General features: G+C 40.0%; 1 protein-coding gene across 1 annotated transcript; it reads left to right on the forward strand.

Annotated features, from left to right (window-relative positions):
• The first annotated feature begins 2,500 nt into the window (after positions 1 to 2,500).
• On the forward strand, positions 2,501 to 5,255 carry rrp36 (ribosomal RNA processing 36). The gene is made up of 8 exons (XM_084684754.1): positions 2,501 to 2,641; positions 3,077 to 3,494; positions 3,620 to 3,755; positions 3,870 to 3,936; positions 4,046 to 4,150; positions 4,276 to 4,350; positions 4,556 to 4,673; positions 4,755 to 5,255. Exons 2-8 carry the CDS (start codon positions 3,083 to 3,085, stop codon positions 4,895 to 4,897), a joined length of 1,056 nt encoding a protein of 351 aa, XP_084540880.1. The 5' UTR covers positions 2,501 to 2,641; positions 3,077 to 3,082; the 3' UTR covers positions 4,898 to 5,255.
• The last annotated feature ends 8,543 nt before the right edge of the window (positions 5,256 to 13,798 follow it).

Genomic DNA, 13,798 nt, shown 5'->3' on the forward strand with positions numbered 1-13,798 from the left:
CCCTGGCTACATTACTTAAAATTCCTATGTCTGTAGCTCATCTCTTTACCATGTCATGTCAGCTCCTGTTACCCTGATAGTGAGAACAAAGACTTCACACACACTTCCATGATTCATGCAATTTATTGACACTCTGGTTGTGAAACACACTTGCATTATCGTAGCAGGGGGTAAGCAAAGTACACATTTTGGTTTTGAGTGTGTCAAAGGTATTTAAATGTAATTGGCTATCTTTTTTACATACTTTATGTAATTTTTTATTAATTCATAATTACATTTTGTGAAAACAACTAATACAACTCAAGTCAAACTGGTAACAGCACCAGATACTGGTAAGGGTATGACATCATACGTTGTTCATTGTGATTGCCTCTGTGACTCACTTCATGGGTGCATTTGACATACATGGCTGGTCGACACAGACGGTTCACCGAGGAGTCATGCAGCCGCATATGCTTGCACCCGGCACCTTCACATGAACCGCCAAAGAATGTTAATAAGGGAGGCTCAAAGCGAGCTGTCAGGGCCTGCAACAAGCTCAACAACCAGGTTGGTAGTGATGACATCAGCCGGAAGGTTCTTGATCTGGAGGTCAAGACTCGCCAGAGGGTCTGAAGAGTAACCCCTGAGGGTTCCATTGGTTGGAGCAGGATCCATAGGAGATTTGATGATGAGTAAATGGCCTGAGCAAAAACAACAATGAGACGGCCTACAGGGAGAAGGTCCAACACCAGCTATTGTTGTGCGCTGACAACAACCTTGCCCTCAACACCAAGGAGATCATCTTGGACCACCAACGGACAAAGAAGAACCATGCCCACAACCCCTCATCCACAACGATGGGGCGGAGGTTGAGCGTGTGACCAGCTTCAAGTTTCTGGGTGTTCACATCTCTGACGACCTCTTCTGGACCTTCAACAACTCCACCTATATCATGAATGCACAATATGTTTCCTGAGAAGACTGAGGAAGGTATTTTTAGGTAGTTACATGGTAGTTAATGTAACCTTAGTATAAAGGGTTACCCATAATAATATTACCTAGTCCCTTACCAATGTCGAAATTAAATTTGGCCAAATATCTATGTAAATCCAAGTATATCGTATCAGATCAAAGACTCTGGTACTGACCTTCCGACCAGTGAACGGGACTGCACCCGACTACATCAAGTCTCTCCTACAGCCTTACACCCCCACCCGTCACGGTTTTCTTCAGACAATCGCCTGTTGGTCCCACCGCTCAAGACCGCCCGGTCCCAACACAAGCTCTTCTCCTGCCTGGCCCCCCAATGGTGGAACCAGCTCCCCACCTCCATCAGGGACACTGACTGTCTCCCCACCTTCAAGAAAAGGCTCAAGACGCACTTGTTCCAGGAGTACAACGGCACTTAGGAATGCTTGCTTGATTGGACCTGATGTTAGTTTCCTCCATGATCACAATGACTCTTATTGACAGACTTGTTGCTCTTGTAGGTTAGTTATAACGAAGTTAACTCTTGTACTCGCTGTGAACTATTTTACTGTTGATTATTCTATTACAGGTACAGTCTTGCACTTTTTGGGGTTCATGTTGTTTTACTTTTTGGGTTTCATGTTGTTTTAATTTGTAACTTGTATAACTGCATGCTCTTATGGGTCTTCCCTTTGGCACTTGTTTAGTTTTTCACAATGTAAGCTTCATGTTTTGGCTGCTTGCAATATTTGGGACTACCTCGTTGTTATGATCAGTGACCTATGCTCTTTTGTAAAGCTCTCTGTTGGAAGTCGCAGGTTTTGACAGGTTCTGTGCTGGCTAAAAATGGCCTTGGAGAATTCAACTTGGAAGTTGTTGTGCCTTCCTTCTTCTCATCGTTCTCGTTGGCCATTCGTATTAGAATACTGTTATTTTCACTCTTTTCACTCTTCTTTTATCACTGTCTTGTTTTTTATATTACCATATTGATTCATAATGATGACACTGTACTGTAGTATTGTAGGCATGTTTTTTTACACTGTTCGTTTTCCCTATGCCCTGTGCTTAGACCAGGAAGGAAGCTGTAAAGACCATAAGGATGAAAGAAGGAGTGCCTTTATCATCAGCCAGCTCTTCTGTATAACAGCTGTTGTGTCTTATTATTGCGTTTTCTCTGTGGTCTCTATAAAAAAACAAGCTATCTGACCTTCATGCCTCAATTACACTTTGCAACAAACCATAATCTCAGTGTTTGATCCGTCATTATAGTGTTACTCCTGTCTGGTGTAACTCTCTCTCCTCTTAGCTAACTGACACTATATAAATTCCAGATCCTCAATCGACACAATGGCATTACATTTAAACAAGATTACTGACAATGGGAAACTCTTGTAAATCCTTATGAGGATGCAAATTGGATTATGAAATAAAAATATATGTCTAATCTTGAAAGTCTTCACAGTGGTCCATATTAATACTAGTCTGTAAATTATACTGGTGCATTAGCCTACACCACGTATTTTAGGTCCACTTCAGTCCAATAGGAATGATGAAACCTTGCTGCCCCCTAGCGTATGCAATAGAAAGCACACACTGTAGGTACATTTTTTCCCACAGCTGGTCGAAGCCACATGTAGCTAGCTAGTTGACGTGTTGTCGTTTTGTCGAGTAAAGATTTGCCGGCTCGAACGTAAGTGTATTCAAAATGTATTTCGTCGTCATTACACTCAGATACATGTTTATTATTATCACCACAATATCCTTAAGTGTTTTGTGCAGAAAGATAGCTAGGCTAGCCTAGCTAGCTTGTTATGGAACGAAGCTAGCTAACATAGCTAGTAGTGCAACGATGATAGCTAAAGCCGTGGCCTTCCTAGCATTAAAGGTACATGGAATCTAGCTAGCTAGTCTTGCAAAATTACAAACAAATTAGCATGTTAGATTAGATATTTTAGATACAGCAGGATTGTAAGTTGTTGTGATATCAGCTGATTCTAGCTATCTCAGAGTGAATAACAATGTACAACAACTGCACAACAGTTCAGATTTAGCAACCTCACCAGTTGTCATAATGTCTTCACTATCTGTGCATGAGCTGTGTTGATCTCTTTATTTCTTTTTGCAGCTTACTATGACCTCTCTTTACAATAAATCAACAATTAAGACCATGCATGATTCAACAGTTAAGTCCAGTTCACAGAAGATGACGAAGGCCAAAGTTCAGTTAAGTGCTGGCTCTAACATTAGTGATGAAGACTCTGAATTGGAAATGGAGAGAAATTTTACTCTGCTGAGTAAGAAAAAACATTTTGTCATCAATGACGAGGAGAACAAGTCAGTAAGTGAAAGAGAAGATTTAAGTGGAAAAGGGTTTGAAGGGGATGATTGCAGTGAGAATGACGAGGAGTCAGATGATGATGAAGATGAGGAGGAGGATGATGATGAAGAAGAAGAAAACTTAAAGGACGCTGATGAAAACAGTGCACATTCAGAAATCGATGACAGAGAAGGGAAAGTAGATACTGAAAATGACATAAAAAAAGGTGGGTATCTTTAAGTCAGTAAGTTAAACAGTGCAATACCTTCTTATCTGGCCCTTCAATGGAGGAAAAAATACTTTGAGATAATTTTATGCTGGCATTAAGTATGTTTAATATGTATCTTTCAGAGCTTTCCACAATGTCTTTCGAGGATATAATGACACTTCAAAATAAAGTTGGAACAAAGGTATACAATGAAATAGCATATGGCACCACCAAGGGTAAACAACCCATTCAGAAAAGGAAACGTTTGAATAGAAATAGGTAATGTATACAATTTTATATTAGCAAGTAATGGTTAACTCCATGTGCATGGTGTTGAGATTGTAAGTGGGATGCTTTGTCTCAGACAACTCTTAATTGCGGTGTATTCACCAGGCCCATGGAAATATCAGCCAAAAGACCTGCCCCTTACCTTAGACAAGTCATTCCTGTAAAGAAAGCGGTAAGAACCTTTGAGCCCAGTCCATAGTTAACACTGTGTGTGGGTTCTCTGTCAGGCCACAGTTTCGTATATGAATTTTTTATACATCATTTTTTTTCTTCACATCCAGGTGTCCAGAGACCCTCGATTCGATGACCTATCGGGCGAATACAAACCTGAGATCTTTGAGAAAACCTACAAGTTCATCAATGACATTAAGCAACGTGAGAAAGAAGTAAGTTAACAACCAAGTACAACTTTCATTGTTGTGAGTTCTCTGCGTTCTGATTTCTTTCAGGGATGGCACAACACCACTATGAGTAGAACACATTTAAAATGTTTGAATTCTGTGCTCCTAAGGTGGTACAGAAGAGACTAAAGAAAACAAAGATGGCCAACCCGAAGGAGAAACTGCAGTTCCTCTTGAAGAGAATGGTGAGATTTCCACCATACACAGTGGTTCTAGTGCTGCTACTAACGAGATAGCAGGTAACGGGTTACATTTTGGCCAGCTGCACCTGCACTCAAATCCACCCACAGTCACCTAAGGTCACAGTATTGATACCATCTTTGCTTGTTCTTGTCAGATGAAGGGTGCTATTGCTATCCAGTTCATTTTGGTCCTGTTTTGTGGCTTTAGGAGAACCAGGAGAGGGCTAGGAAGAGCCGTGAAGAACAGCGGGAGAAGGAGCTGGAGTTCAAGAGGAAACAGAGAGAAATGGCTGGACAGGGCCTGAAACCATACTTCCTCAAGAAATGTAAGTGCATTTATATTTATTTTAAATGTAATTGTCCATGTTATCTTACTGACATTGGTTTGTGTAATTACCCCTTTCTAGCCGACAAGAAGAAGCTGGAACTGGCCGACAAGTATAACGAGCTGAAGAGGAGCGGCAAGCTGGAGAACTTCCTCAGCAAGAAGAGAAAGAGGAACGCTGGCAAGGACCGTAGAAAGCTGCCCTTTCAGCACAAGGACCAGTGAAGCCTGGCCACTCGAATGAGGGTGAAACATTCTGGTCTCTTGAGCTTTGAGATAGTCTGGAATTGTCCATCCTCATGTGAAAAACATCCAATAGACATCAGTGAATTCAAGTGAACACTTAAGGATGTATTTCTGGGAGGGTTGTATTTCTGGGAGGGTTTGGGTGAGGATATCTATTTGAATTCTATTGAATCTATTGAAAGCATATGTTGACATTATTGTGTCAGGGTTTTGTAAAATCCTTACAGACTTTGTATGCCTTCACACGTGAAAGCATTTCTTAAGTGTCAGATATGCAAGGTGTATTAGACCTTTGGTGTATGCAGAAGATTAATTATTAAACACAGACATTATTTTTTGTAGTTTTTTGTACAACATTTGTGGTCAAATAGGGTATGTTATGACAATTGCATTACTTGGCACTTTAAGTCAGGTGTTGACATCAGTAGTTGTTTATGAATGGTGCTTAACAGACATCTCGTTTTATCTAATGGTTCAATGACTTAATGTAATAGTCTGTACACTGACTTGTTTACATGGAACCTGGAAGTACTATGCATAAGATACACATTTAAGGATGGAATGGAGGATGATATTGCTAAACAGAGGACATAATTCCAGCATTTGAAACTGCATTACACTACCCTGAACACTTCCCTATCACGATTGCATGTATGCTCTTACCACTTGGTGGAGCTGTGATATATTGATAAGGCACTCTTCTATTGGGACCTACATAACTTCCTGTGCTCAACCACTTAAGTCACTCTCATCAAATGTTAATATGTAAAGGAATTAAATCTAGTACAATTTAGGAACAACGTGAACAAATGCAAAATCTTACAATTATAAATCTCATATTTTGGGGGATAATTGGCATATTAATAGGTAAAATCCAGAGGTGAGAATGATCACAATTCAGTTTTTAAGATGACCTGTATAAATACAAGCAGTGGTAAAGGATGAGAAGCTACCTGCTCTTCACACTTTTTAAAGATGTGACGTTCTGAAGTCATACTTTGTTTTCTTGTGCCGCTTTGCTAGACTGCTGGTTCCCAGTTTTATTTTGGTTGTCTGAATCCAGTTTGTGGTACTTAGCATGCATCACCTTCTGGGAGAATCTCAAATTCATTTAGATAGGTGCCCAGGAATCATCTACGACTCTTGAGACATTATCTCAGTGCAGTCATCTATAGTCATCATCACATAGCTGCATTGTCAAAGGGTCATTTGGTTGAAAAATGTAGATTCAGTGTCACAGTTGCAAACCAGAAAAGTTGTTTTCACCAATCATTATTGGTGTTAATTGCTCTATTCTGGAAGCTAAGGAGATATATTATATATATTTTCAGTACTTTAATTTGGATTAAATCATCAATTGCTAGTTTTGCTGCAAAAAATATGACACCTACACTTTTGAGTCCTTAACTTTCTAGATGACTTGTACCCAAACAAAGTTATGGCAGTTATCTATTAGTTTTAATTGGTGAAACACGTTTTGTACATGTGACTCATCTTTAGTGAACTTGCGTGCCATCACAGTCTTGTGTATCAGCACAATGCTCTTGTGATTAAAATAGGTTGGTTTGTTACTTTCCTGGCTATTACCTCTGCTTTATTTTAATTGGATCTAATTAGTGTCAGTATGTATTAAGACAAAGGGCTGTCTAACTATTCCCCACTTCTTTTCCTGTCCTCATTTTTATATTGCCTTGTGTGCCTTATTGAAATCCCTATTGGAAGAAAAAAAATAAAGCATCCTTTTTTTCCAATCCCTTTTCACACAGAAAACATGCTGTTGTGAAATGTGCAACAAATTAAGTCCATTACATCTATTAAGATGTATGATGACTGAAATGACTAAAATGTAAATGTAAGATGCCATGGGGATTGGGTGGAAACTCTATATCCACTTTAAAGAGGGACTGCACAGTTTATGCATTAGGCAAGGATATGCGGTACTAGGACACCATTCTTTTCCCGTCAAGTTTATTTTATATTTTCATTGTTGGATGGACATTGTCTATACGGTTCTTGATCTACACTATGAAAGAATGATTTCATGGCAGGTTTCAGCTTAAGGCCGTCTTTTACTCTCCCCAAAACCCATTTTAATATTCCAGAGAACTGGTTTGAGCCCCTTGAGTTTGCTGTTTGAATTAAATAGAAGAAACCTGAGGGTGTGAAGAGATGAGAAAAAAGAATGTCACTCTTCTTTCTCATGAGATGCATTCATTCTAGTTTCTTTCTAGGTGCAAAAGCTGCTTTTTAGCCTATTTTTAACTGAGATCTTGGTGATGATATCATGTCTATGCTTGATATTTTCATCTGACTGCAGTTGGATTTAATTAAAATGCATACTGTATGTCTTTAATTGCATTGCTTAACTGGGGTTAGAGCACTTGTTTTTTTACAGTATAATATAACAATGCTATACACTACTACTACATTTACATTTAGTCATTTAGCAGACGCTCTTATCCAGAGCGACTTACAGTAAGTACAGGGACTTTCCCCCGAGGCAAGTAAGGGTGAAGTGCCTTGCCCAAGGACACAACGTCATTTGGCACGGCAGGGAATCGGTCCGGCAACCTTCTGATTACTAGCCCGACTCCCTCACCGTTCAGCCATCTGACTCCCTACTACTATGCTGTAGGAGTGCATGTCTAAATGGTGGTCAACAAGCTTCAAGGACAGGAAATAATAACTAACATATCTAGATAAACAAATGGGATCAATGCATGGGAGGGGAAAGGATACAGTAAAAACAAAGCAGTTTACTAAAAACAAATACAATACTAATGACATAAAAACATAGCTTACAAAGGATGCAAAACTAAAGATATCAAATATGCCTTTAGGCAAGAATACACTAGATGGTATGTAGAAGTAATATTCACAAGATTGCCATGAGGAAGGATCAGGATTATAGTGTATTACAAGTTAAGGGTACGCTTAAGCCTTTTGTAGGTTACTTGTTGAAATACCAACTACAGCCGGACAGAGGTGTGACCATTTCCAAAAGAAAATACTTTGTAGTTTGTTTTTTGTTTGTTTGTATGTTAACAGATACAGGAAAGCAAATGTAGGGAGGAGAATAGATAATACTTCCATTGCGAGTCCATATGACATCTTGTAATAATGTCAGAACCAATGGCAGTGATGCCGCAAGCACACTGACGAAAGTGTCAGTCTGCTGTGATACATAAGCATAGTGAGGGAGCAAAACAATTTATGTTGCAATACCTATTTTAATGTAATTGCTACAATAAAGCATTTTGTATTTGTCAAAGACCTTCATAAAACTCCCAAGGGTTAATGGAAGTGTAAGATAAAATCTAAGTTGAAACAGGCATGCTGTTATCAGTTTCCATGGTTTCAGGTGCAATGGGGATGGTCAGGTTTGAGCATCTCTCTAATAATGTCTGTATGTGTGTGTGTGTGTGTGCGTGTACAAAGTCTAGTGGGTTTAGTTTCCCACGATCATTTCAAGAACCAGGCACTTTGCAAAGTTCATATAAACGTTTACATTTATTCATTTAGCAGATAGTTTTCGATGGACTCGAACGGAATGTGGATGGTTGGTCGTCCCCGTCCCATTTGAGGCTCCACAGCATCCAGCCGTTCCAGGACTGAAGAGAGGTTTACTATGGCAACCTCATTAATGTGTACGTCTGTGACGGCAGAGTATGTATCCAAGCTCTCTATGACTTGTTCTACTCGGTCACGGGCATCAGACTCAGATATATTATTAGTTTCTACCAGCTCAGCTAATTCTGTCAGTGTCTGCACAATTTGAGGGAGCGCCATGATCTGTGATGCGTCCTCTAAAGACCCGGTAATTCAATCAATTTCCCGGCAGATTTGCCATGTAATACAATGCGTATGTGCACACCGCCCCCTACCGAACAAGATGGGTAGCTCGGTCGGCAAGGAGCTGAAGAAGAGCGGCTACTGACGTCACTCTGCTGCGCAGCTCAGAATGCGTTTTCGAATTATGGGCAGTTCTTTGCTAGCCTGGCTCTGCCCGGCCTGAGGAGGGAGCACTGCATTTGGACCCTATTGGCCTGAGGAGGGAGCACTGCATTTGGACCCTATTGGTAGTTTGAGTAGTTCAGTAATGGCGGCGGAGAAAGATGAGAGCGAAACTATTCTGCGGTTGTGGCAGCAACGCTGCCGAATATCCATAGGTTAAAGCCAGAACAAGGACATTCCTTGCTGAGTTTTGTTGGTGGCCATGATGTTGTGGCCCTCCTCCCCATGGGGTTCGGGAAAAGTTTGATTTTCCAGCTACGGCAGATAGCTCCGTTACAGTAGTGGTGAAGGAGTTGGCTAAGGCGAACGCTTGTAATTGGTTATTGCAAATCAGAGTGGCTCTGGGCGGATCCAATAGTTTTAAACTTCAACAGAGGACCCGTCTTCTAGGAAGTTAACGTTTGTCAATGGAGAGATCCCAGACCCTCTGTACAAATGTAATGTACGAGGGTCTGGTTAGGACCAGGCTAGTTATTTGCGGGCAGAACACGAAAATAAAAATGCAATGTCCGCTCTGTTTTCTTTTTGATTATGGCATAGGCCTAACATGTGCAGTCTTGAGGAAGAAAATGCAAATAGGATAATTTTATTTATGAGGCAATGCATTTCTGGAAATGGCATCTCTGGAAATGGCATTTCTGGAAATGGCATTTTCTGGAAATGAATTTGAATTGTGGTCACGATTTTACAGCCACGTTCTTAAAATGAAAATGTATTTCTGGAAATGCATTTGAATTTGAATTGTGGTCACGATTTTGCAGCCACGTTCTTAAAATGAAAATGCATTTCAAATTTTAAATTTCAAATTGAATTTTGGTATCTATTTGCTTGGGCATATCTTGAAAATTAAATTCCAAATGTCTGTTTCGTTTTCATTTTAATTAAGGGAAAGAATGAGCAGTCTTAAAGAAGAAAATTAAAATGCAAATAGAATGATTGATTACTAACTTCATTTATGAGTCAAATAATACAGCCACATTCTTAAAATGAAAATGCATTTCTGGAAAATGGTCACGATTTGCTTCCATAGGATGTAGCCTACCACCTGAAAAGTGTAAGTTGGCCTAGCCCTACTTCGCTCATGCTAACACGCTGGGTTGAAAAATGAATATGCCTACTATAAGAATCACATCCAAATCGAATGACATTATCTTCTCCGGCCAAGACAAGAAAATCTTTCTCTGTTGCACCGTTCCCCACTCAGCTTCTACGTAAGTTCGCATGCCTCAAGTTCAGGCAGTGATAAGCATGCGCTGATGATTTGCATATTTAACAAACAATATTTTTTATTTGTAGTACATTGTAAGATATAGGCTACTAAATACCATAGGCATTCGGTTACAAAGGGACTGGTGATATGAGTTTTATTATTAGTAGTTGTTAGCGGCTGAATCTGCAATGTCCAGCAACCAGTGAGTCAGATCGCAAAAATGTTTGTATGTTTTTTTTTTTTTAAGCGTTTCAAATTTTGATTAGTCGATTTTCAGACGTTTTAGTCGAGTCTTGGTCGACCAAAGAAAATCTTAGACTGGGACAGCCCTAGAAAACATAGTAATGTGTTTTTCTTTATTACTGGTAGGTATGCCTATATCACAACTTCGTCTTTAGCAAAGTAAGGTATTGAGGAAAGTTAAATCTCTTACAATACAACGGCCAAAGGCCATACTGTGTCTGAGGAATGTTGGAGATTGGGAACAAGTGAAATCTGATGGACTGGTGTTTGTTTGGTTTCTATGAGATTTTTCTATCCGTTCCCTTGGATTTAGTTTGAGCTTCACTGATTGCAGTAAGGCTGACAAATGCATTCACACACACACACACACACACACACACACACACACAGGGGCGGATTAAGGTGGTCAGGGGCCCCTAGGCTGCTCTTTGTGTGAGCCTCCCCCTCTTAAATATTGTTCTTTACCGGAAATGGTCCAAATGCAAATAAGGTGAACTGACATACACACACATTAAGACAGCCAACTCTACAGTGTTTTCTTTACATTCCTACAGTGCTAAAATCGGGCCTAACGCGTGAGGTCTAAATATTTTCGACGCTTCCACCAGAGTGAGTTATTTTTGCAAAACGGAAGCTAGCTTTAGCAAAGAACGTATATATTCAATATACGTATATAAGAGATGTAACTGGAAAGAATATAACCCTTTGCCTCCACAGCCTCAAAACAATTACTATGAACGGAATGTAACATGAACAGCAAAGCAACAGAATACCCTGTATTCACAGTTCAACTGCAAGCTGGTAATCACTTTTAGCTTTATTAACCAAAAAGTAGGTTTCAGCATCTGCATCAGTGCAATGCAGTACTGAGGCAGAATCACCACATCAGTGGTGGAAGAAGTATTCAGATCCTGAATACAAGGGGACTTGGGAACATAATGCAGAGCTGCTGTTGAGTTGTAAGTAGTAGATTGTTTTTGAAATGTAGCGTTTTTATAAATGTTTTGTTTTTGTTAATGTCGTTGTGTTGTGTGTTAATGTTGTTGTGTTTTCAACTTTTGTCTGCTTCGCTAATGTTGCTGTGGTGTGCACTCTTGGGGCACTGTACAATTAGGGTCTTTATTTTGTTCCCGCTGAAGTAGGTTACATTTAAAATATTAAAAAACAATCCGGGGCCCCCTGCAGCCTAGGCAAGCCTGTGCATTATTCCGCGCCTGCCTACATACATACGTAGGGGCATAGGAAATCCTGGTCACATGGTTTGATCTATTCAGTATCTCTTGTGCTTTCTTTATGTTTCTATGTCTCCATCTCTGTCTGCCTTTCTCTCTTTCTTTCTTTGGGCAAAGGGTGTTTTGATAAATTATGGTCAATCTTTTCTGATCTTTGCCTGTGAGAAACGCATACACACACATGTACACACACTTCCTATCCAATTCCCCCCACTGTCTCTATTTAATCTATTGTTGGTCTAGTTTTGTGAGCGTTATACCCCAAAGGCTATTAACTCTCCAAGAGCCAGTGGGGTCATACACATTGCTGTATTGCCCATATTAACCATGTGCTGACCCCTGGGCCATATTGTTTTTGATGAATCTGAGCCCATATCGCTAGAGTCCCTTGGTGTGTGTTAAGGAATCCATTTGGCTTGCCCAAGGCCCTACTGAACATGTATTATGCCTCTCACAGACTGGTGCACAGCCAATTTTGCTGTTAAGTGGACCATTCTTGATGTAGAAGCTGGGAAAGGGCATGCCAGTTTAGTTTAGAGAGTGGAATGATGTTAATGTTAGGAACTTGTTTGACAGTCCTTTTTTGAAATGTCCAGATGTGACAAAAAAAGACTGTAGTATGTAAACAGTCTGTTACTTGGACTATTTACACTTTCACTTAAAGCACAGTAACCTTAAAATGTGAACCTGCAACCTCCTAATTAGCAGTCTGGTGCTCTAACCACTGAGCTATTACCTTCCCCACTATCTTTTGTAATGGGCGCGAGATGGAGATTAGAGAAATACAACGACTGTCTTAAGCATGAATAACTCACACAAACCTAATAAGCAAAAGCCAGAGTGGGTGGCCTAAGGTGATGATGCTGCTTCGATATTGCATGGAGGATGCACAGAATACTCCAAGGAGATGCTCTTGATGAACTTGGCGTGATGGTGGGCCGAGACGAGGACAGGTGGGGCAAATGGGGAGAGTCAGAGCGTAGAGACGAAGTTCATCAGAAGTGTAGAAATCGCAGGGTCTAGAGTGGCAACCCAGATCAATGACGGGCCGGATGGACAACACTACACTGTCTAGCCACAACAACCCCCAGAACCACCCCCTGGAGCCTGGAGATTAAGGCTAGGTAGCTTTGTAGTTCAAAAGTTGTTTTAGCAAACCTGTTGTTTACTGCTGTTAACAATGATAAACTGAGGATGGGCTGACGAATGCCATTCTTTGTGTAACAACCAAAGATAATTTCGTTCTTGGAAGCATTCATTGTCATGGTATTGAAATGAAAGCCTGCTACTGGCATGCTGGAGAGAAAAGTGGGTGGTTGAAAGAACGACACACACACATGACCTCCTATACTTCAATAGAATAATAAGTCATGACAACAATGGGAGTGGGAGGTGGGGGGGTATGTTGTCTCAAGGCTAATGGTTAGAGTGCCTGTGTTATTTCTAAGCTGTGTTATTTCTGATGAGAACATATTCCCTTGTCTATTGAGTCAATACACACAATTCTGTATAGTCACACAAACAGTCAGTCATGTGTATACTCCACCCACGCACAGAGAAAAACACACACACGTCATTAAGTCTTTAGATCAAGAAAAAGTGAAGGATAAACAATAAGGGTTGTGACCTACTGCTTGAAATAAGTTATTCAAGTTGCATGTGATGCTCATAAACAATGTCATGAATAATCAGTAGCTACTCAAAATCTAATAATCAAATATTGCAACATTTGAATAAACATTATATATGGCTGTACATGAACGCAATATACATTTTGTGATACAGTAAAACATTTGATGTAAATAATCTATCTAAAAATAAAGTTCTGAATTTGACTTGTGTAATACCAAAATCTCAGCACATTACAGTATTTCTATCAAGGTGGTTCTTATCTCTTTCTTTCGTATCCAACTTGTCACTTGGTGTTGCATTGCACTGTGTCCAATGCTTTCTCTATCCTCTGATTTTTCCATCTGACAGTGGTAATAATATATCTCTTTGAAAAAACATATCTCTACACAGAGATCCTTCTCTCCATGCATATGATGTACAGTGTTTGGCTCAAAAGCTAGATGCTATGTTAGAACTCTTATTTCAAGGTTTGAAGAACATTTTTGTTTGATTGAAAGCTTGCTTTTATATTTGTCTTGTCAAGTGTCCTCGCTGTGCAATATGTGCTTA

Source organism: Hypomesus nipponensis, chromosome 21, assembly GCF_054491055.1.
Source record: "Hypomesus nipponensis isolate SF chromosome 21, ASM5449105v1, whole genome shotgun sequence".
Taxonomy (NCBI): domain Eukaryota; kingdom Metazoa; phylum Chordata; class Actinopteri; order Osmeriformes; family Osmeridae; genus Hypomesus; species Hypomesus nipponensis.